Source organism: Acyrthosiphon pisum, chromosome A2 (genome assembly GCF_005508785.2).
Source record: "Acyrthosiphon pisum isolate AL4f chromosome A2, pea_aphid_22Mar2018_4r6ur, whole genome shotgun sequence".
Lineage (NCBI taxonomy): Eukaryota > Metazoa > Arthropoda > Insecta > Hemiptera > Aphididae > Acyrthosiphon > Acyrthosiphon pisum.
In genome coordinates, this window is record NC_042495.1 from 13,146,536 (window position 1) to 13,173,663 (window position 27,128).

The 27,128-nt window shown below is 29.1% G+C and overlaps 1 protein-coding gene across 1 annotated transcript in view; it reads right to left on the bottom strand.

The window, feature by feature from the left end:
* Positions 1–27,128, bottom strand: part of LOC100570291 (uncharacterized sugar kinase YeiI) — a 66,931-nt gene that overhangs the window by 29,864 nt on the left and 9,939 nt on the right. The window contains exons 5-6 of the mRNA XM_029490695.1: positions 22,472–22,629; positions 22,204–22,298 (exon numbers count right to left, since the gene is read on the bottom strand). Of these exons, the coding sequence (XP_029346555.1) occupies positions 22,204–22,298; positions 22,472–22,629 (253 nt within the window). The remainder of the gene's footprint in view (positions 1–22,203; positions 22,299–22,471; positions 22,630–27,128) is intronic.

Sequence of the window (27,128 nt, forward strand, 5' to 3'; positions counted from 1 at the left end):
ATTTGATTTTAATTTAAATAAACAATTTTACATATTTTACTGATGAAAAGTGCATACATTAATGCATATTTTGTACATGTCGGGACCTTGTTATTTGAATATTCACTATTCATAATTTACCAACCTCGTAAATATATATATATATATTAACAAATAACGAGAGTACGAGACAATATTATATTATTTCATTATTTCTAAACGTTTTCTTTTTTATCATAAAATATAATTATATTATACTCATCACGGTGCGTCCGCCCATGCGTATTGCCATCCACATGCTACACAAAATTTATTTTATTGTATATTTAGGTACTTTTATTTTTCACATATAATATTACATACCTACCTATCACCTATGTATTAGATAATAATCGTATTGGACTTCTCTAACGCAATACGTACTAGTTTTATCAGTAAACTGTTGTTTTTTTTTGAAAAAAAATATTCTAAAATATAATTTGAAACTTGAGCTCTATGCGGCTATTATAATTTTGCAAAACGATAAACTTTTAGCTATTTTTTAGGTCTTATAGTTTTTTTTTCGATCGATTACCATATATTTTAATTTCATACTTAAAGTAAAATACTTTTTCGTATGTAAATAGAACTTTGAGAAAATAGTTTATAATTAATAACAATTTAAAGTTTGGATACGATGAGTAGGTATAATGTAGCAGGGAATATTACCCCGAACATTTTTGGCGTCCTTATTCGTTGTTTATTTATAAAAAATATTGGTTCAATACTCAATATTTTTCATACGCACAAAAGTTCAATAAAAAATAATATTCTGCCCCAGAATGCAAAATTACAAATAACAGATTACAGATACCATTACAAATAGACAATAGTTACCCACGTTAAATATTATTCAGATTATAAAAAAAAAGTTGTAATTTACAGTGTTTACACTAAATTTGTATGTGCATGTCGACTGTTTATAATAATTAATGATTTTGTATAGCATAAAAAACAGACTGATACGATTAATGTTTACGCTAAATTTGTTCGTTCCTGCATTAAAATAAGTAATAACAATTAATATGATATAATGTAAGCCCATTGACCTGAACGTCTATAGTTACGAATTTTCTCTTCAACGTGAAAAACCTGCGATTATATATCCATTAATAATATTTGAATTACTACTCAAGTCATAGCTAGAGTACTCGTTCGAGGTAAATCGTTCTAAATACCGTTTTGCGTCATAACGCGTTGTATGCAATATGCATACATATTATGTATAGTTATATAACGATTTTAGCTTAAAACAAATTATAATAAGAATGAGTCCTAAACGTCAACACGTCCCTCAGTTCCGTGATGTTTCCACTATTTACGCTATTATACTGTCGAGTCGCAAGAGACAGCGATATTTTTCCAAAAAATTGGCATAAGCAGTCGACGTTTATGCTGAATTATACATATTATATTCCCGCAGATGTCTTCAAATTTCGTATAAGTTCATTAGCTACTTTCAGAGGCATATTTGAGATTTCATCTAACTGTCTGATATTAACAAAGGTTACCTGTATTTTAACAAAATATATTTCACATCAGCTTTTCATTGAAATTTCACCTATTTTTTAATTGTCTAAATTATTGAATGTTAAATTTTATTTTGATTAATGTTGATGAATTTGTTGTTATTAAGTTAAAAAACTTGAAAATAAATTCAAGGCCTCTAATAAGATATTCTTACAGCAACTATAACATTTGAATAAAAACATTGTCACAATTTTTTATAAGTTTCAGAAGTAAGTACCTACTAATTTTGACGAAATTGGATTGTTAAATGAAAAATAACGATGTTTTCTTTAACGACTTTAGTTATTTTGTTGTAATTCCAAAAAATATTAATCATGAATACTTGAAACTTTTCGGCTTTCGCCATTACGTATATTATTATTTCCTATATAAACAATGACATTTTCAAAATAATATTTTGCGATTCATATGCCGTTTATAGTTTATATTATGACGAATTCATTCAAACCATTCTACGGTACGTCGATATTGACTTAGAAATTAATAAAAATAATATTTGATAGGTATAACATAATGATAATAACAAATAATATAATATATGCGATGGTTTTGTCAAGTATTAGTTCAACCTATACCGTATTATTTACAGAAAAATAAATTGCTTTTATAGTAATACCTATAGGCAAATATATTATTATAAAATATCCTTAGAAATGGAGGCTGACAAATCGACATATCGTCTCCGCTCAGAATTGGGTTTTGGTTTCGTATTCAATGATTAATCAATGAATTCAAATTTAACACATCCATTACAGTGACCTACTTAATGACGAGTTACAATCGAAATTCGAAACCTACCAGCTACTACACAGCAAAGTGACTTCCTAGGTTTTTATTTTATTCTGTTTGGCTCATTTTCGATCTCAGACCTAATATATAGAATCTAATAAAAAATAAATAAAAGTTGCAATTTTAAGTATTTGTGTTAACCAAAGTCAAAAATGAATACTGAGAATAATATAATATATTAATAATAGCTAATAAGGGTTGTCGTAAGAAGAAGTTACACTTCAGGAAGGGTGTAAGCAATGAGGGAGAAGTGTTGTGAAAAGTTACAGATATTATCTAAATTAAACTAATAAGGAAAAGCCCATTTAAATACATTGTATAATAACAAGTAAACTAAAACTAATGATCCAGACTAGATTTTAAAAATCAGTATTGCTTCCAAGTATTAGCAAAGTCTCGCCAACTAATAACTAATATATCAATATTTATATAATATACTAGGTATACATTATTTTAAACTGTGATTTAGATACACCCATATTAATTTCTATAGGTTCGCCAATTGGAGTTTTGTAAAATTACATATCATCATTATTCCTCTTAAACAAAAACTTGAGAGAGTAAACATAACAGTAGAATATTATACAATAAATACAAAAAATAAACTTTAGTATTTGAATAATTTTTAATGTGTTCTTTTGTTTCTTTGTTTTTTTTTTTAAATTATTTAAATTGATTTGAAATTTAAATTTTTATGTATTTTTTAACGTCGTATAGCGAATTTATTACAAAGCTCAATCTCAAAAAATTACACTGAAAGATAGAACAATGTCTCGTATTTTGTTTGATGTATGACATTAATATTTTTACAATTTTTCTACAAAGTACAACATTGGAATTATGAAAATAGTTTTTATAAAGAAAAAATATTGTATTTACGTCAGATGATGCAAAACGGCTATGGAACGAGCAGCACCACATTCACTACAGTTTTATATTTTAAATGACAACTGTTTTGCATGTTTGTATGGTCGTCGCGACGGTTTCTTTGAGGGGGACAACAGTGCGCAATGGGCCTTTTTTATTACATGTAAAATTTTATATTTGGTTGTATTGTAGTATTAATAAATAATAATTCACTTGTTTAAATGTTTTATGTTTTATCAGTTTAGCCGTTTAATTGTGAATGAATAATAATTGTATGATACATGAAATAAATATAGTAAATTCGTAATATTATCATACAATTAATGATTGAATTAATTTAAAAAAATAATAAAAATAATTGCATTTTAATAATAAATAAGCGGTAAACATATTACCCATATTACCTCAATAATTGAGCAGTTGTAAATTATTATTATAATGCATTGAGATTTCGTATAATATTATTATGTCTTATAGGTAGACATGATATTATTATTTTCAAAGGGCAAAAATTCACCACTAATAGGGCCGCGGGTGGAGGGGTCACCAGTGGTTCGATGCAGTAGGACCCGTCACTTTGACATAAATCCGCAGGGACGTCCGGCTGCAGCGTCGATGTCTTAACGTAATTATAGGTATACACAAATCGATGTGTTGGTAGAGGGGGGGGGGGGGCTCGTGCATAAATCTTTCGACGAAAAGTTCTTTGACAATATTGCGTGTTAATTTCCTGTACACTGTCTGAGGTGATGGGTATACCGTATACCCCTATATACCTATCGTGGGCCGTAAGTATATATAATATATTGTATACATGTATGCGTACTATACCTACCTAGATATATACCATTAAACCACCGTTTCTGTTTCGATCGCGACGACGATGTCGACTACGTTTACTGCTGCCTCCGAACAACAGCTATACGGCACTTGCGTGTCTTTCGACGTAATAATAATAATATTATATTATATTATTTGCAGGAGTGCGGCGGCAGCGTCGTAATGAAAAACTGACGGATGGCCAAAGCGAATACGACGCGAAACTTTCGGAGACAGCAAAGAGTGTGTTGCGTGTCGCGAGAGCCTATATATACTTATTATTCCGTGCTCGTGAGATAATATAATAATATCATATAATGTATTACAGACTACGCAGTATGTACCTGCAGTGCTTATATATAGGTACTCGGCCATCGGGTTGTAATAATAACGGCAAATTTCAATTGTATTTCGTACAGTCCGACTTGCATCTTGCTGTCCTGCAGAAAATCCTCTACCGCACATAGCGACTACGATTATGTCGAAATTCAATTTCGCCCGATAAAAAAAAATAAACGCTTATCCGAATTTTATCACGCGCAACCGTATTATTATTATTATTTTGTACATGAATTCCTTTTTTGAAATTTATTTATGAGGGTCGCTACAATGGTTTGAGATGATGAACAATGTATTATTGATCGTAAATATTATATTATTACAGCGTTTAAAATCTTTATACTGTATAAGCTATTTGTTCGTAACAAAGCCCAATGCAGTGTACTCGCGTTATACTTATTGGCAGAATGATGATGGTAAGACTATTTATCGAATAAACATAATGGATTTCATTCAGAAATCCTAATTATTGAAAATTGAAAAAAAATCAATTAAACATTTTTTTTTTCAAACAATAACGTAGAATATTACCTATAAGGTATGTCATTATATAAATAAATATAATAATAACGTCACAAGTACATATTTCTTTAACCTGCAAAATCATATTATCAATAATATGAGGCATACACGAACGAAAAGACAAATAATTACGAGCTATGAACTAATTTGTTTCGGACATAAAATTACGAACAAAAATATATTAATGATTTGGAGAAAACTATCTAGACACCATTTTTTGATTTTAATAAACTCGACGATGTACATTGTGCATATTATACACCACAGGTGCTGTTAAATTTTAATCACTGTCGATTTGTACTAACTACAATTGCAAAGTTGTCTCAGAAATTTGAATAAAGACTTGTATGCTTGCAAACTTGTGTGATTTTATCGTGGTGCGCGACGAAAAGTTATTTAAAACATTATTATTATTATTTCATTATTGAAAAACGTCGTGCGCGAATATTACGATTTAATTATATGAGTTTATAATGGTGCAATAGTTGGCGGCGTGTTTGGTTTGTATAATATTATTTTTAAAAACGTTGTTTTGGAATAAACAAATATAAAAAAAAAAAAAAAAGATAAAATAAAATCCGTCTCAAAATATATCGATCAGACGTCGTCGGTGGATTTAATTTTTGAACGATCGAATCCCGAAGGAATGACACGGTGGTTTATTTGCGGACTCGCCTCTAAAAATAATACTCGGTTGACAAACGACGCGCAGAGCGTGCTGCAGCGGACCGCGATGGACGTTTAGATTAATTATTATTATTTTACATATCTCGGGCCAATGTATTACCTAGTTCTAAGTGGACGAGAAACGCTATACACGGCGATGATGTTGGTTATGCCCACACGGCGCGCACACACACACACACATACACACACATTATAATATTATATCATGTATGCGATTCTCTCTATAGCTAGATCGAGAACACGGTTCGGGGATGACGACCGCCGTCACGCAGCAATATGTCAGTTACGCGAATGCAAAATGATATTATAATATTATGAATAAACCATGATGATAATATTATATTATACACATCCGCAGTGCATACGATATAACATATACGTAGTATATAGGCACCTAAGTGCGCTCATGATCACTATTATGTCTAAAATGCATTGATATAGGTATTTTCAAAGATACACAACGTCATCGTGTATTTTTTTATACATAGTGTGTGTGAATTATATATATATAGATAGAGAGAGTCAGAGAGTGAGAGAATGTGTGTGAGTGATCTGTTTGGATGGGTAATGTAGTCGACTGGAATGAACGCAATAATATCCGAATGATCAATGATATATTATTATCATATATTCGTTTGTTTGCGAGAAAAATGTTACAGCATTATCATGATTTACAACATCGCTGCAGCAGTATTATTGGTAGATAGGTACGACTCATACGAGGTGATATTTATAACTTTATTCCACGGAATAATATTTTGAATTATCTTAGCATTTTACACATAGCTTAATAGTTGTATCCCCTCACCCGACAATTATAATATCAAATACAGTTTTGAAGTTATTGACTCAAAATTGGCTTACATGATGGTTACGTAGGTACTACCTAACCTAACATACCTGTGTTATTGTATGAAGAGATATATCAATTTATATACAGACTTTCAAACCACAAAAGTTTGTGATATTATCGTCTACTATTTATTATAGTGTTATGAGTTATGGCGATTTCAATACACAATCTATAATATAGTTTATTGTACCATAGTATAATTATTTATTTATTTAATTATAATAACAAGGGCGTTAGTAATTAAAGTAACTTTATAACAGAGATAAATATTATATAAAATAATCATGTAGTATATCTTCAACTGTTAAAGTAATTAAAATATTAAATAATAATTTTTATATTAAAAAACATCGAAATTAAAATTTGTCTTTGAATTTAATTTTCATTATAATATTATACGAAACTCTTGAATTTTAATTAATAAATGAATATTTTGCAGACATCTAATTTTTTAAATGCCTAATTAAATTTCCAAATACATTAAAAAAAATTCCATAGAAAACATCTGGGTACCTGGCTAAGATATATAATAATCGCCATTATAGCATGTAGGCAACTAATTAAATATTACCTACCTAAAAAAAAAAAAAACCTTATTATTCAGACCTATATTCAATTAAAATTGAAATTGTTTAGTTAATAGTAATAACACGTAAAGTTATAATATACATTTATAAAAATAATATTATGTTGGCGATCAATACTAATAAAAATAACGAAAACGTGAATTATTTATGATCTCCGAACAGCAAAAATGTTGCCAATCGTCTGTTTTTATTTATATACATTATTTGAGAGTTTTCAAAGTTCTCGGTAGTTATTATAATATATTTTTAAGAACAGCCGTACACATTTCGACAAATGCACTAATGCACTAATTAAAACTTGGTTTAGAAAAATTGTACGTTGGTCAGAGAAAACCGTAGAAAAACAAAATTACACGTATACAATATCATTATCCGGCGAAATTAAACTCATTACTCTTTTCATTCGCAGGGTACATTTTGTATAGGACGAGTACAAAATAAACTTGGCGTTTCCGCGACCTCTATTGCTAAAGTTGATAATATTGAGCGTTGGATAAAATAACTTAAAACCGGTCTATAGCGGAAGCAAGTAAGATATTTGAAAAATACAAGCAGGTACTTGAAATTTTTCGTTAAAAAAAATGCTTGTTATATTCTTTAACCCTGCAAATACCGTTAATAACGAATCTGGACAGTTGTATAGTATTGGTATCTCTCTTTCTCTCTCTCTCTCTCTCTCTCTGTCTCTCACTCACTATTCTAAAAATAAAACTGATCTCATTATGTTGAATATACTTAACTAAATAATTGATAAAGATAAAACAATTTATCGTATTTCCCGTTTCTATACCGAAGTACCAATTAAAATCATCATTCTACTTGATCAACTATATTTTATAACTCAAATTCTTAATATTTCCAATATACATATTATTTTTAATTAATAAAGTAAAAATATAATATTTATGGGCATATGTAAATGTAAACTTAACTATGTCCATTGCTAATAAAAAATATAGATCAGAAGTGAAAAGTTTTAAAGTTAAAAATCACCAGGAGCAATTATTACCAGCGAGCATATTAAATAATAAATAATGAAAAAATACTCACTGTTATTGGCGTAGGTAGATATTAAGTTTTGTTTTGAAAGTTGCCTCTCTGAGTTTGAAAATTATGAGTTGAATAAGCATTATAGCTTATATAGTTTAGAATACTTTTTGTGATTATTTTTATTGTATAATATGTAATTTATTACATGATTTAGGTAAAAATATTTCTCTGGATATTATTTTTCACCGTTGCTAAATATTGAAATTTGAAAACAACTTTATAGATTAAATATACTAATATTTTGTTATTTTAAATTAAGTGTTGACAGTATGTTTGTTTAATTATTAAATCAAAAATATAATTCAATCATGATCCAAAAAACAAATGCATAGTTGATAACTATAGCTTTTTCTTGATGTACCTAATAAAAGAAATTTTCGTCCCAATTTAAATCTTTGGCAAACAAATGCATATCAAAGTTAATATTTTCATTCAAAATAAATTATTAAAAATTGTGTCTAACCAGCCTTGTCCGACGCATACTTGTCTCAACACTCTCAACATCATTATTTTTTTTTTTTATTTATCAAAATTATTTAAATCAGTAAAAACAGAATAAAAATAGTAGATCAGAGAAATATTTATTCACAGACCCTATAGGTAACCTAATACAAAAAATGAATGTTTGTTTATTCTCTATAGACTCAAAAACTACTGGACCGTTTTCAATAAGAGTTATATCAATAGATTCCTAGAGACTCTGGTAGTATTTATACCAAATTAAGTCAAAGTTTCAACATTTTTATAATATGTTGCTATAGGATGGTACACAATGAATTTAATTTCAGTGATTTAATTTCTTATAAAAATATTGGTAGGTAACAATGATTTTTGTTATATAGAACATTTACATAACAAAGTGAAATGGTAAAGGTATAGACACGTGTTTTTTAATTTAATATACTTTTTGTACGAGACATCGCAGTCGTCCTGAAAGTAAATGTTTAATAAATAGTGAGCATATTTTCATTTATTTTTTTTCCGTGCAATTTAGGTTTACTATAACAGTCAACTTGGAAGTATGTAGAAACAATTAATGTCAAAACACAATGCACTTCAGCAGTGAAAGAAATAAATACCTAATATTCTATTCTATAGTGCAGCGTATTGATGCTAAGAATTTATATTAATTTAGACAATTATTACAATAATAAAAAAGTATTAATTATATACAAAAAAAAAATGCATTAAACTTGTATTCTAACAAAACGTATTTCTAATGAAAACTCTTTATTCAAATATATTTTATACGTACATTTGTTTTTAAGATTTAAAAATTGAATAAGTATAGGTACATCGTACATGACATTTGGAGACATACACGGTGCCAGCCTTGTCATACCATGTGCGTAGGTACGTATATATTTTCAAACGCAAATCGAAGACTGCTATATAATAGAATTACTTATAGATATTTATTTAAAACATTTATTGATAATGCATAGGTACTAGGTAGGCGTACATATGAATTCAAATAAACGCAATATTACTTGTATTAAGTACTGAAATATAAAACAAAATACATGTGACATATGATTTTGTACGTTGCAAAACAATAGGCTTATGATTATGATTAGTAATCAGTGTCTGAGCCCTTTTAGTGCTCGATGAAAATTTCACATAATCCCTCGAACGAGGTTGTCCAGCAAACGCATAATATTATTATCATAATATCTAAAACTGTCGAATTTATGTAGGTCTCGTCTAGATAATAAATCAGGCACATTATAGATCAGGAAAGTGTCGACTATTATCTAATGAAGCAATCACATCACCTACGACCACGAACAAATATCTATAAAGTAAAAATACTATGGCTAACTACTCGGTAAGAATAACCGTTTACAAACATGTCGCAAGAAAATAATAGAAATAAATGGTATATATCTCTACTCCCACCCTGTAGACATTATTATCACCAGAGAAAGAATTAGGCACACCAACTCCATCCACGTCTACCTAATCAAGTACGAAGAAAATATACCATACAACTCCATCCAGTGCGACGTAGCGATGAATTTCTACGACCAGGCATAATATATTCGTCAACATTGATCAAAGTTTTCCACATCAATGTACATCTCAAAAAATTAGGGTTATGAGCATGAAATATATTATGTGAAATGTTCACATTGAAATACTTGAAACTTCCACTCTTCTTGAAATATTGAAAAATATATTGTTTTAATTTTGTGTTTTTTGGTATGATTCATAAAATCATCACTAGATGGTCATACCTTATAAGCGATTATCAATATATTTTAATTTCCGATCAAGATCTAGAGAAGATTTATAAAATATGATAGATAACCATTATGTAATTTGTATAATGTAATATGTGAGAAATATTTCAATAACATTTTCCAATTATCTCTTAACTAAGTAGAAGTGTTCACTGTACTTCACGCTAATATATAGCTTTAAATCAATATTTTATTGTTTTAATTTTCAACAAAATAAAATATTTCATGAAATTTTAGAATCCTATAAATAATTAACAATCCATTCACAGTGGAAGAAGCAAGAAATAACACCTTTGTCATCCTCGACTTTTTAAAAGCATTGGTATTAGTACGAAAATAGTAAAATATAATATCATTACGATTACGATTGTAAAATATAATATAGGTACTCAACGCAATGCAGGTAATCATAATTCATAAACCCTAATAAGTTCAGTGGAATTAAGTTGAAATAAGGTGTTTCTACTGTCGATTTAGGCTAACAATCCATAATGGAGCATTAATTTATATTATATTATATATATATTTGGTTGTCATTGTACGTGCCCGCCACTTGCCTATATACACTTCAAAACTTCCATAACTATTTTAATACTTAATGGACATTATTATAATTTAACCTTTAAAATATTTACATAACTTGGTTACCTCAGATTTCTACGCAACACAAAACACAAAACCCATAATTCTAAAATTCAGTAAACCAAAAAATACTTAACATTTTAATATGCATGACTCATTATAATATAGACACAGTAAGCAACCGTTTTCGAAAAGTATATTTAAACATTTTAGTATGAAAAAGTTGTTCGTTTTTGAGATGAAAATGGTGAAACCCTTTTTATTCTATAAATGAATAAAAGAAAATCTATAGGTACCTTCTCGTTCTATTTATGACAACGACTGAAACAACTAGGCTGAATATTGCTCTTGAAATTACAAAATATTACGATATATGAGACTGTTAATTTATAGCGAGCTGTTGTTGGGTAACCGTTATAACCGTCACGAAACATACAGTTCTAATAATTAAATTATTGTATTTAATTTTTAATTATTCAAGCGCAAATTAATTTTGTTTGTATGTAATTATATGTCCGGCATCCGACTGAACCGTGAATACTTTTAAAAACGAATAAGCCACAAACCCATGTCAAACAGGGTTACGTTAATGTAATATAAATCGTGATTTCTAACTAAAGTCTAATTAAATTTTCATATTGATAGTTATATATTATAATGAATATACTATATAGTCCCGCTTACAGATAAATCCGGAGCTGTGATTTTTCAAGAATAAAAAACAATTACAAATTAAACTATTGTAATTAATATATTTTTTTTTTTTTTAAAGTAAAAAAAACATAAAAAGAAATATTATTTGAGTAAACCATTATTTTTAATTAAACGAAAAAAAAATAATAATACAATGACCAAATTTCCGGCACATTATTGTACACTCAACTAAACACAATTTTATAATTACTTTAATCTATTGAAAATACACTTTTTGATTCGAACATCTTTAATAAATTCGATGAATATGACAAGTCTTGTACATCCGATTACTGCTCTGTGTATATTTCGTATTGTTAAATAATTATTAAGAGTTTTATTTTTCCAACGAATGGAATATTTCAATAAAAAATGTTGATGCACCTACATAGTATGAATGTCTAAATATATTATGTTACAGAGAATAAAGAAATATTTTGTATAAGTGTAATATGTATTTCAAGAATTATCAGATGCGTTTTAGGACAAAAAAAAAAGAAAAAAATAGGTCACAGCCCATCAATTTTGCGGAGCGTAAACGAAATCGTATCTACGAAATATTTGTAAGAATCTAAACAATAATGATAACTATCCGCCGATACATAATAGTAACGCACTAACGCGTGCCGTTTGACGATATAAATATACGACAAAATGAACGTTTTCATTGTATTCCCGGGCATATAGAAACCTTTAAATAAATGGAAATTTAATCATAGCTCGTAAATAAAAAGGGTGGAAAATAAATATTAGCTTTATTATTATTAACATCGCGATGTAATTAAATAAGAATTTTAATAAAAATGCATAAAGCGCTTAGTACATATAAGACTATTTTATACGATCTTATTACAAACTTTTTTTTTACAGATAATTAAAAAGTACAATGTATACACAAGTTATGAAATATTGGTACGATATTAATGGTAATAACTTGATTAATTCCAGTCAATATTTTATGACGCGAATACTGCAAGTCTACAAGTCCATAATTAAAATTTCGCTAAATGTGAAAAACAAATAATTAAAGATTATTCATTTAGAAATAATACATATGTACCATATTTTTCAACGTGATCAACACATAAGCGAGTTCGTGGTGTGCAGATGCGTCATAAGTATATATATTCCTAGGTAGGAGCTGGTACCTATAACAACTACTATATTTTGCTTTTCGGTTGAAATTTGTTCGGTTTTTGAGCTGTTTGGAATAATGATAAAGGGTTGTATGACTATATTATATAGACATATATAAATATATCTGATACGCATATTATACCTATCACGTTCGTAACACAAATTTCATAAAAAAAATAAAAATGATATATTTTTTCATTCAATAACCATATTCTATAATATGAAAGAGTGCATATCATAATATATATAGTTACTTAAATATAACAATATACCATTGCCACTATAAAATGTACCTTCATATGCCCGACATGTCTATGACGCATATTCGAATCGATATTACTTGTATAATATATTTGGTTGTACGTATAATATATGTAGACATAATACATGCACCGATCGGGACATGGGAATTAGGGCTAGATTCAACGTCAAAAACACTACTCTCCGCCCAGTCCAATTCCAGGTTTTTTTCCCCGCGTGTGTTAAAGTCTGCTGTTTGACAACGAAAACTGTCGGTAGAGGTATAGAGCGGCGGCGGGAAAGCCGACAGAAAGGAAAAGAACTATAGGGGAAAAAACGTTACAAAGGGTTGGAGAAACAAATTATTTTCTAATCAGTGGTTCCTTCGGTAACTGTAAGACTTAAGTCTTTTCTGGCGAAAAAAAAATAATTCCTTTTATTTTTTTCCTTCTTTGTACGTGTTTGCCTTTCGTTTCGATCCGTTTGCGTAACTCGTTTTTTGCGCGCGCGCGTGTGTGTGTGTGTGTGTGTGTGTGTATAGCATCTCCAAAGATTTGAAAACGCTGTCTCATCTCGTGGTCAGCAGATTTAATTTGTAATGTCTAATATCGCAATCTCTACTATAGATTTCAAAAAAAATATTTGTACGCAATTACGCAAAAATCTGTCCGTCGTTTGCGAGATGGTGATAAAATAATTGAAACGCTCCTGCAGCAGCAGTAATAGTACGTTTATACAAATCAATAATGACGAGCAAATTCGATCAGGAATAATGCCCTCAGGAATAGTACCTATTATAGGTAATACACTGTTAAGGCATCACGCAGGAGTAGCAGCGGGACGCGTATATGATATTATGTGTTTTTTGACAAGTGAAAAAAATTGAATAAGACAATATTATATGCACTGCGATGGAAATCTCCCCCCTACACGCACCCGCGCGCTCGCACACACACACATAAACCGTAATAATAAGAATATAGTTTTCCCGGAGGTGCTTTTGGTGTAAACTGGCGTTTTCACTTACGAGCTTTTTTTTTTTTTTTTCAATTAACTTTTTTCCCGTCATCTCTATAACCCACCCCGCGTGCATCCACTAGTCGTCATCTCTATAACCCACCCCGCGCGCATCCACTAGTCGTCATTGCACACCGGCACAAGCACAATATCAGTCGTATATACGACGGGACAGTCCGCGACGAGAATTGGCTACCGGAGAAGTTTTTTCAGGCGGTAAATTCGATTCCTCTCCACCGACTACCAGCAGTGTATAAATGACTGTATAATTTAATACGGCTGGAGCTCCGGAGAGTGTTGCCGTCCGTAAAAAGCTTGCGATTTGCCACGCCGCTAGTTTTTATTGCCGACACCTTAAACTACTGGCGCCGCCACCATCCGAAATCCTATAACGGCGAGTACCTCCGTACTCTACTCATCCGTGTACCACCTGAGTTAATTAGTATTAACCCGCGTTCGATATAATATATATAGATACGCGTCCATTGGAATAATATGCTTATCGTAAAAAAAAAAATCCCCATTTAGACAATATTATAATAAGGGTGTATATAGACTGATGGTCTTAGACTGAGATTTCTACCAAGGCACGTGCGAATTAACGATAATCGTTTTGAAATAATATTATGTATACCTCCATAATTTCAAACACATTTCGTGAAACTGAATTCACTTTTATACCAAGCCGACCAAATCAAATCGCTTTTTAGGTAGGTAAGTACTTAAATACAATTAAAAGACTCAAATTTTAAATTATTCACTCATATTTCAAATCAGGGTTGTTATGTTTAAAACATAAATGTAAAACATTTGTTTTAAGAGTTTTGTTAATTGTTTAAACTGAACAAAATATATGTTTAAAAAGTGTAAAATCCAAGTGAATATTGTTTTTTTTTTTTTTCAAAAATGAAAATAATACACCAACTCTGTATATCATACTTAAAAACAAAATTCCTTGAGGCGTCCAAGGAATAAATATACATGCGAAAAAATGATCGCCAAAAGATATTATATCGTGTTTTAATAATGAAACGCAAATTAACAGAGCCAAGATTTCTATGCTAAGTGATTTTTTTTATTAAGTGCTCTAGAACAAAGAATTTCAAATACGTAATTCGATTCATGTTACAGCTGACACTTCAAAAGTGAAACTTTTGTTCTGCATTCTTCACTGTTTTTCGATTTTTGAATATTCTTAAGACATTTTATTAATTCTTAGTGAATAGTAGTATATACTATATAGTTTACTGTTTAGCTATGCTTTGAAATTACAACTCACCCAAATTACAGTGGTGAAAAATGTTGTATAGAAAAAGTCTTCCGAGTGAAATTATTAATACAATATTATAAATATGGATTTGTCGGCTGTAATTTATTATTAAGGATGAAAAAACATCGTTCTCGGCGCTCTATCCAATAAATTATGCCATCGCATTCCAATCCATTTCATTTTTTGGTTTAAAATAAGTAGTGTAAAGAATGTCATCGTCAATAAAATTATTATATAGTTTTAATTGGTGAAAAAATCGATAACGGTAGGATACTGCACTACTGCAGGCATATAATAATTATTATAGCTTAGTTGCTTTTCAGTCGTATAACACATCACACTATTATCAACTGTTATCGTTATAATGTTACCTTTACCTACTCCAAATAATTAATTTTCATAAAATAATCCTCTAATTGATAAAAAAAAGTTTCAATGTTTAGAACGGATCATAAAAATTAATTATATCTATTAATAATTACATCGTATATCGTCGCATGAGGCGATTTGATATGTTCATATATTATAACTGCATATTTAATAAGTTGCAAATGCCTAAAGTTAGTTATTATACTAATTTTAAACAAAAGTTTGTAATCATAAACGAAAGAACTTTTTAATGAACATTATGAAAATCTTATTAAAAATCGACGCTTTTACGGCTTGTTTGTAAACTAATTTTTTTCTTACACGTACCTATTGTGCTACTTATTATCAATTTGTACTTTTATACAATGTATTTAAATTGTAGCTCAAGCGAAAATTAATATAAACACATTTATGTCAGATGAGCACTGAACCTATATTTTTATTTACCTAATTAATAAATAATAAATACATGCATTATATTAAAATATTAATTTCATATCGATGTTAAAAAATATTTTAGGCAACTATTACAGCTATTTTTGGATATAAATACACCAGGTAATTTATTTTAAAAAATAAAACGATTATCTAAATGCATTACTATATTTGAACTTTAAAACGTAATGTTGTTGTTAAAATTATCAAATACACAATAAACACTATATAACTACTTAACATAAAGCCCGATTTTTTTTTTATTTTATAATTAAAAATTATTATTAGTATTCTATTATAGTTCATTAAAATCATAATTATTACTATACACGTACTGCAGTACAGTAGAATACATAATGATAGTCATAGGGTTTAAATTAAAACAATTACTGAGCAATATACATTTTTATGAGCTCCATATCTCTTGGATTAATTAATATTCAATAATGTCATTAAATTATTCACGTACAAATAATTTTTATTTTTATTAAAATATTCGATATTCAAAATATGACATGCAATTTTATAAATATTTTAATATTTAATAAAATACGTTTGCAAATTTTAATTGCATAAATATTTACACAATTATTATAATATAACATTGCATTTATGTATTTTATTATTGGTATATAAAGATACTCGTTTTAATAGAGTAGGTACTTGTATAATATATTTAATAAGTAATTAAATTAAATCACGCAAGGTGTACTCAATATTTATTTTATGTAGCAATTAATATGCATTTTAAATACGGTGCTACCTATCATACTTATCATCGTTATTCATCAACACCATACTAAAACAACTAAAACATTTCGTATGATTGTGTGAACCTATTCTACTTCAATTATAATCTATTAACTATATGTAATCTGAAATTTGCGAGTAGGCTATATAAAATGTTTAGTGGGTAAATTGGTATTACCGAAGAAACCAATCTTTCAAGCAGTCATACTAATATGTTTGTTTCATCAATAGCAACAATATTAACACATTTAACAATTTTAACTAATTATTTTGTAAAAGACTAACGGTTCGCTTCCCAATTTAACACATTTTTTTTATTTGTGGATATTTCTATAGTTTAACTTTTTTTTATTGATTTTTTAACTTATTGTTTTTATTATTTGATTGATGTCCGTAGCTTTAGGAAATGTTTCGCTATCGGTGATTTATCTGTTCCCTGTATTCTTATACTCCCATCGTATGTTTTTTAAACATATTATCATCTATACTTCTCCCGAAATGCAATTTATATAAAGTTTATCACGACATAACACTCGCTAAGTGTTTGATAAATTCTACATTGATGTATAATAATAGTATCTGCGTCTATTAATTTATGTTTCGTAATTATATGAATATTGTAATATTTACTTCATAACATTATTGACCCATTTAATTATTAAATATAGGTAATACGTGGATACCTGCTTTACATTCTTTTGAAAATCATTTAAGCCATATTATATTATATAAGTAAGTACCCCCCGGTCGAGGTCCGTAATTTAGCTGATGCGTTCGTTTATCCGAAACGAAAGAATCCGACGACGCGATTGCGTACAATGTACATGATTAGGTATACTTACGCCATTATTGTATACATTATAATAACATGACAATATATTATTATTATGTTATATACCTACCTAGAAAATCGTTTAAACGAATAAAACGGATTTCCTTTAAACTCGTTATATATACAGTATATAGGTAGTGTATCGCGAGTTCGGCCGAGAGATCGGCGGAAGGCTGAACGCATTATAGTTACGCAAAGATATTATTAACGCTCAAATATTGTACACATGTATGCATATATACACTGAGCTCGTCGTAATCGCGGACCCGGGCACGACTATCAGATAAAGCACGTTTCACTGCACCAGCGTGAAGTTTATCTCGTTTGACGTGTTTTTAAACACGTCGATTTAAAGTTTGCAGCAAGGACCGCGAACAGCGGAAAGTCAATAAAACATATTATTATTATTATTATATGTATACAAACTATATCAAACGAAAATTATAAAAATCCAGACATACTTTGTTCCCGGATGATGGGTACTTACGGATGCGGTACGTACCTCGCTGCGCAGAGTAGGTTACAGTTTTCTGCGGGCCACTTGGCCAGGTTTATTACAGAGGCGTGTAACATTATAATATAGTATTATTATGTATATATTTTTCTTTCAATCAGATAGTGATGAATCATCACATTTTATAACGATTCTGAGTGGCATTTTGTAAAAAAAAATATATAGATATTTTGTACGAGTAAGTACATAAAATGTAATTTTTGGTTTGTTATCAAAACTTGGAGACAGTAAGCATATTCTCCTCTAATAAAAATTTCAAGTCCTGCACTCGAAAAATGTGCATTCTCATGCAAAAAAAAACTAATTTATACAATGTAGGTACCCACCTATACCGTATACATAATACAATAATATATACTCCGTTTAATGTTCACTGTACGTTTTATCGGTGGATTATTGTTTTGGATTGATTTTATATATCAGGGATGGGCAACTCAATGATACTAGAAGGCCAATTTTGAATGTGCGAAAATCTAGTGGGCCAGAGAACATAGAAAGCAAAAAAAAAACCTAATGTTTACTATACGCCTATAAATATAATATTGTTTACATTCAATAGTTCAATACTAGATAAGAATTTATATCTATACTTTTTACGATAAACATTATATCGGTTTTAATCACGGTTTAAGATATACTGGTTACACAACTCCTATATTAAATTGCTTATATCACATGGACCGTTCAATATGTTTTGCGATAAGGCACAGAACAATGTAATAAGGCTCCCCGTAGAACTAGATTGTGGTGAGCCCTAGCGGCCAACTCTTGAATAGGCTATGGTTTAATATGGTTAATGTTTCAAAAATATCCCACGATGAGCGCTCATTAGTTCTTCATTCTATGATAACAAAATTATGAGAGGGTCCATTTATTTTTAAGAGTTGTGCAACCAGTATAATATCTTAAACCGTGGTTTTAATAATTTTATAAATATAATAAAATAAAATACAGAAAAATACAGAAAAATCTTAACATTTTATACTTTTATAAACTAAATTGAAATGTAGCACGGGCCAGTGAAAAATGGGCCGCCAGTTGCCCATCCCCATTATATATTATTAGGGTCTTTAACCTTTCAAGAAATTCGGAGGTCGAGTTTTGGTCTTACAGCCGTATATAAGAAATTTGAATATTGGATCTAACATGCGTGGAAGGTAAAAAGTTAGGCAAGATGTTGAAAAGTTAATAAGGTCAGTTGGAAGACAATTATTCTAGTCAGGAGACTGAATACCGAAGAATAGAAGCGGAAGTCTCAGATTGTGTTATTGTAGAACTCCATTTATAGAAATGCAAAAATGTAATTTAATACATTTTTACGGTATTTTCACAATAATTTAAGACATATTTTTCATTACTTAGACATTTTTGAATTCAAAAGGTTTGTTCAGCCACCAAAACGTTTCTTTTATATTTTACAACTGCTTTTGAACTTGTGTAATGTGTATGAATAATACAACTCAGAAATATCGATTTGCCATACTTTTAGGTGAATGAATTGGATTAGGAGTATTTTTAGGACGTAAATAATTATTTAATTTTTGTATCAGGTTATTAACACTGTTAAAGTCTGAGTTACAGATATTTAAAGTGCTATGTAACTGAACTTACTTCGGAAAGTTGGTTAAACCACTAAAATACTTTGAAAATAAGGAGAAAGTGAGCATGCTTAGTGAATAATCTTGTATATATTTTATTATGTCTACCTAAAACAATTTTAGTTTTAGACAGCTTATTAAAATTGTCACTCTTTTATCCTAAAAGAATAATTATTATTGCATTATGATTTGCATTTAGATGTCATTAACTTGATGGTTTGCACTTATCATAACTAAACATTTAAACCATAATATCTAAAAATTATACATTTTCACATATTCAGAAAGACATTTAAGATTAAATAAACATTTTGTTTAGGTATTTAAATAATATACGTCAACAATTCTTACCTAATTTCTATACATCTTATAACTATAGATACTATCTGTCATAATTTATATAATTACAGTAAACTATTTACAATAATAACTCAACCTTATGCCTTAGTTATTATATAACTATAAATTATAATAGTCCATAATTCTGTGTTATATTATTGTAACTTAAGAGATTACAGACTAAACCTACAACATACTAGGCCTCCCGGTCAAAACGTATCATAAGGGAAAAATAACACTAATATCATGTTTTAAAAAATACAATGTTATAAAACATATTTAAGATAAAATAATTAGTAAAAACACATTAAATTTATTTAGCAAACCCAGTAATACAAGTTTGAATTTCAAAATTTGGTTCATAATATAATAATAGTTAAATTTACTAGAAAGTTTCCATATCGTTGAGTTTTATTTTGATAGTGTCAAGCTTGTAATTATTTCGTTCAAGTTATAAAACTGAAAACTTCTATATACATACCAGGTGATTCTTTTATAATTTAACGGTAATTTTATCCGTAAAATTATGCATTTTCTTTTACATAATTTGAAGGCATATAATAACTTGGAAAAATATGTTTATACATTTTAAAATGAGTATTTTTCAAAAAAAAAAATTGTTTTATAAATACAACATAATTATAAGGAAGAAAATAAATAATGCTTTTTAGGTGTGTAGTGAAAATTGATAATTTAGATCCCAAGTAGTGAACTTGTGGCCGGTGTAATAATAGCTCTTGTTAATTTATAATTAAGGTATATGTACTTATACCTCAGCAGGTTTAGCTGAACATCGAATTGTAAATTCAAAGGACAGATTGACATCAATTGAAATCCCGGAAAATCGCTTACGTTATCATCGTTTAAATGTTTCCCTGATCCGCTTTATGCAATTATCTGCACTATCTATACCCAAACAGCCGAACCTATATTATATAAGCTATAGTCATACTATGAATTATGATTAGACATTAGTGAGAGTTTGAGCGAATCATATAAATGGTGAATAGCTATATGAATTATACCAATGGTAAATCATTTCCCTGCAATATGCAATACCATAAATCTAAATTTTATATAGGTACTCATAAGACAAAAACGAAATTATAAACATAATTATCATTAATCAGATATAAATAATAATTGTTATTCATCGTTTATGCGGTATCACGTCATAATCGACGTATATACTCCATTTTCGCATTTATTTTAACTCTGTTATTTTTATGATATTATTATAATTTTTTTTTAAATTCTGATGATGAGCGATGAATGTATTGATTTTACAATTGATGTGTTTTTTTCTGAAGACACTCTTGCTGTAGAAAAATAGTTCGATTTTCCGCTTCAGTATTTTTTGTGGCGAGGAAGTGAATTTATAATTACTTTGGTGGGGAATTAAAGTAAAAAAAACACAGTACTTTTCTTAATAATTGAGAAAATTCAAAAATATTGATGATATGCAATATACATGCATGATTTTTTTATTAATATTTATTTTATTGAAATTGTTCTATTATACTACGCGAACGACTAACCTGTTCACACCGTTTTACGGTATTTTCGGTATTTACTAAAAAGTTGATAAGAATAATAGGTTTATGATATAATTATCGATACATAATATAGTATAAATATAATAAATGCAATGTTTTTGGCAAACATTAATACAACTTAAAGTTATTATTATGCTAATAGTAAAATAAATTACTATAATAGCAGTATAAGTACATCATAAAATATACTATTGGTAATGTAGATAGACTAACTTAGGTCAGAAAAGTTTTTCGTTTTCAATGATTTATCAGTGAATTCCAATTTAACATAATAATATACGTCACAGTAGCTTACTCAACGACGGAGTACACTCGACACCTACTGTATGGCTGTAACGGTTTCTCAATTTTCTTTTTAATACAACCTAACAGTAAGTACAGAGCGTCCATTGTGGGAAAACATTTTGATTCTAGTAGGTACCAATTACCGAACTTCACATACTTACATGATAAAAAATTGGTATTGTATTAAATACAATTTTAGCTCAAGATCATATAGGCTATATGGGAATGAGCATACGTGAAACAATAGCAAAATAATAATGTAAGTTTTTATAAGGTACATACCAATCACCGGCTCCAGAAACACTGACGGGTGTCTCTATTTTTTGCGATGGATAGTGTACTAACGAAACCGTGTCATCAGATTGTCTCGAAGCCAACTGTCATGAAACCAAAAACAAATCGTTTAGATATTTTTATCACAAAAGATTGTTGATTTTTTTTTTAGTATTTTTTTGTAACGAAACGACCCTTTGAACTGTGTGTCTTACGAGTTCATAAATCCATATACATAATAATATAATAATACATTTTACATATACATTATACATACCAACAGCCCTTTGTCGCCAAGCGTTACCATAATGACGGGAATGTGAGATATTAGCTTACAAACGATGTCTTTTGAACTATTCATTATGCGATCTCGTGTGTCGAATTCGTCGCCGCCGTTAATGGAAACTTTAATGGCGTAATTTACAGGCACTTCAGCTGTAATGAAAAAACAGAATGAAATTCCCTTTGGTGTCTCTCGCAAAGCGTTCAAAATTGGTATTCGATGATATAGCAGAGGTTGTCCATCGATTACTGTTAAAACGTACACACAACACCCAGGCATCAAGCACGCGGGTCGGATAATGTTTAAACGGATAAAGAGCAACTTATTTCTAAATCCTCGCGAGTACAATGGTCACGAAAGTACACACAACTATAATACCAGTGCATTGCAACTTTGCGGTCGTTATAATGATTACTGCCGATTGGCGTATAAAAAGCAAAGCCCATCAGATTTATAAAATTGATTACGTTTTAATACTTTTTTTTCGTACCAAATTAATTTACATAAAACCATTCTGTTCAGCGACATTGAGAATAGGAATGAATTTACACAACACAAATTGTATAGTTTCAATTTCATTAAATTTTTTTTTTTACAATGTCCACTGCGATCAATTTTCTAATAATTACTGGATTTCAACATTGTCAAGTTCGCAATTAATTTACTTTCAAAATGACTCTTCAGATACATGACAATTATAATTGTGGTACCTAATGTGGTGCTGATAACAATTTCGCTACCAAACTTTTCCTTGTGGAAATTGGCCACAACTCCGTTTAAATACTCTTACAAAATAATGCTTAACCTAAGTATATAATTATACCTATCTATAGTTGTATTCTTAACAAATAGCCCTCGGTGGTTTTGAAAGTCTTCGTGGAGTCTGCAGATTTCAGAAATCATTGCTACTATACTGCATTAAGGACTCCACTCCAGATAAATACCAACACAATACCACGATAACGACTAAAAATCGGTGAAAAATGAACAACATATACAATTAAACACAACACAAATGACAACTCTGTGCCTCTGTCGGAAATGTTTTGTGATACATTATAGTACTGGTGTTCAATTTAAGTAACGGAAAATGTTTTATGGATTATGTTTCATGGTCATTCGAGAAAAAGAACGAACAACTTAGAAATTCCGACATTGTTGAATGCACCCCCGGCCCCTGCATATACATTATAATGCTTATGTATAAAACAATAATTTCACGATTTAATCATATACAATAGCATATATACCTATATTATGTTCTAAATATATTCTATAAGCATTAAATAAATAAATATGTATTACGTTTGTGTATATATATATAGTATAGGTACTTCAATATAATATCTGACTTATACGAATACTCCATTTTGCCAAGTATACGAGTATATAGGTCAGAAAGAATTATTATTAGTAACGAATTCGAATGATTCGAAATTAATAAATAAACTAGCCTAAAGGAACACGGTTCTATAAGAAAGTATTGATTGGGACAAACGAAAATTAGTCGGTCAATTAAAACAAATTGGAACGTGCGTAGTTAAAAAAAAAACAGCACCACCCTTTTGTCTTCCAATGCGAACACGGCAAATATTGCGGTTTATAATCTACCCGTAATATGAACTGAGATTAATACTTTAGGAACTATTTCATCATTCCAATAAAATACATAAACACCATTGCAGGTACCCGACAAATTTATTTAGTTTCGACTACATATAGCTATTATATCGTCGAGACTTAAGTTTATTCGCGTATAGTATATAAGTACCTATACCTTAATATACGTATAATATAGGATGCATACGCGAATAAATCCTGATTGACTGCTCCGAGGTATGTCCTCTGATACTATACGAGATGATTTCGAGAGAGAATCATGTTTTTTTTTTTATTTTTCTAAGACGATCATTCAAACGAAATGTAATATATAATATGACATGTACAATCAACGTGACAAAGTTAAAACACATCTTTGACACAATACCTAATGCGCATCCATCAATAATAAACCGTACTTTATGACTTGAATGGTTTCACAATAATATAATATGTAGTTATACGTAATTAGTAGACGAAAAGCTAAGTTTTTCGGGTTGATTCTAGAATATGGTGAAAATGTGCGGAAAATCGATAATGCTGTTACGGGTATACCTCATTTGTGCACAAAAATAATATCATATGTTTTCTTTCCAGTTCAAATTTTTCGACCTAAGTACCTATATATTATTATGCAAACAAACAAGAAAAAAATTGATTCACCCAACCATTTGTATAACATTCGTTTGGGACACCCGTGGGTGAAGACGTTACTGATAGATAGGTAGGTACTCATTAGTAAATAACCAAAACGTATTTTTCGTACAAGTTATCGTATAATAATAATACATACATTAATAAATTATAAACAATTTTATTATTTTCGTTAACCAAACGATACAACATTTATATATACAAAGGTACCTAAGTATATAAAATTAGCTGACATATGGAATCAAGCCAAAGTGGTATCACTTATTATTGGATAGCCAGATTTTCCCAAGATCACAACCAAATTCCACTTATCACAATATAACTTCCTATTGTGATAGCATTATAATGCTATTGTATAACACTCCGTTGTTTCTCAAGATAAAAATCATATAGTGATAGTGTAATAGTGTTTATATATTGTACAATAATGCCATAAATAATAAATTACGATTTAGACATAGGTACCTAAAGCATAACGAATAAATATTGACTGATATATAGAGTATTAAAATATAAGCTACATTTACTTAATGGTGTATTGTCAGTATAAGTTTAGTCTGTGTGAAAACCGCAAACAAAAATAACCACTTAAGTTTAAAAGATTTTTGTTCTTTTGACTGCTTCACTGCGAACAGATTTCATAATAATTAGAACATTTTAAATGTTTTACACGACGTAATAATACGAAATGGAAATGACAGATACGACACTGATACGACTCAGACTTCACTGATGATGATGGCTCAACCGCTTATCTTTACTGCTCGATTCGAGACCCGAAAGTACGAAATTACGTAGATGAAATTGTGATTTTTCTATTTAGGTATAGTTACACGCTGTAACAATACTGACCAATACATATTTTCTTGTATGATTATATTTTTGTATTATTATTATTATTATAACTACTACATAGATATTATATCCGAGAAGAATTTCCTGCTTTTCTCTATTATTGTTTCCTTCAATGTTAAACCATTCACGATTTTTATTTTCGCTGTTTATTTTTCACGATTTAAACACCCGCGTACATATTTTTATGTGTTTAGGGAAGTAACATTAAATTAACAAACGATTTTTTGCATTATTTTTATTCACGATCGGTAAAAATGTTAAAAGATTTGTATATTTTAATATTATACAGGAATTTTGATCACTATCACTTAAGGTCCAAAGTATGTAATCAAACGCTTTAATCTTCTCGTATATCCATAGACCATATCCAAACATAAATTATAACCCCATACACAGTGTTACTTAGGTACGTGTTAGGTATGTGTATATTATAATAGAGGAGATGAAGTCCAAGTATGGAGTATTTCTGTATAATATCTAGGGCATAATGTTTCAACGATTGTTAATGACCGTGCTAATCGAATGATACATTTAAAAAATACGTTAGGTAACCTTTGGACGTTATACAATTTTAATAAAAATATAATATCAAACAAAAACACAAAAATATGTTCATGTTATAATAATTATTATGAAGGAACTGATAATGCACATTTTCTTAGTTATAGAAAGTAATATAATTTAGTAAGTCAATAAAAACCCTGAGGCTGCTCAGAAACGAGTCATGTATTCATACTATATATTACGGACCTCTACGGACCTCCCCTGGTACAGCCGGTCACATTAAAATTGTTTCAATTTAAAAATCTGCGTTTACATTTTTTAACTAATGAAAAAAACAACTGATAAAAATGGATTCGTTCGAACTTTGAGTTGATGATACTTTTTACTGTTTAGATATTAAATTTAATTAAATTTTATAACATGAAGTTTGCCCGAAAGAGCAATATAATTAAATTATTATTATCTAAATAAATAAATAATATTCTCGTGTTTTAAACTTTAAGTAGTGCTGAGGAAGTATTGATTTGACAATGATGTGTTATTTTTACAGAAAACACTTTTTTGAACAACAATAGTACTACAAAACGTACATAATATTGCCTTCCTTTATTATTTATGTATCAAATATCTGTGCTTACACGATTAAAACTTAAAAATAATAAGAGATACAATAAAAGAGATAAAATACTAAGATTTAATTTTAATTTTTATTTAATGGTTATTTTTCATTATGTGTGTACATGAGTGAGTATGTGTTGAGGGGTAGAAGGTTATTACACATTATTTATTTTATACATAAAATTGTACTGTCTCTTATTCGTATTTCTTTTAAAATCATAATGTGAAGGTAAAATTATTTATTCATCAGTGGAAACAAGCTAATTTTGGTAATGTTGAATGCATTGTTTTTTCTTTAGTACGTAATCATATTTTTATTTAAGGACCATAATATTTTAATTTTTAATTGATCTATAATAAAACTAACAAAATAAATAACATTTCATGAAACGTCATTATGGGTAATGTTTTAACATTAGTG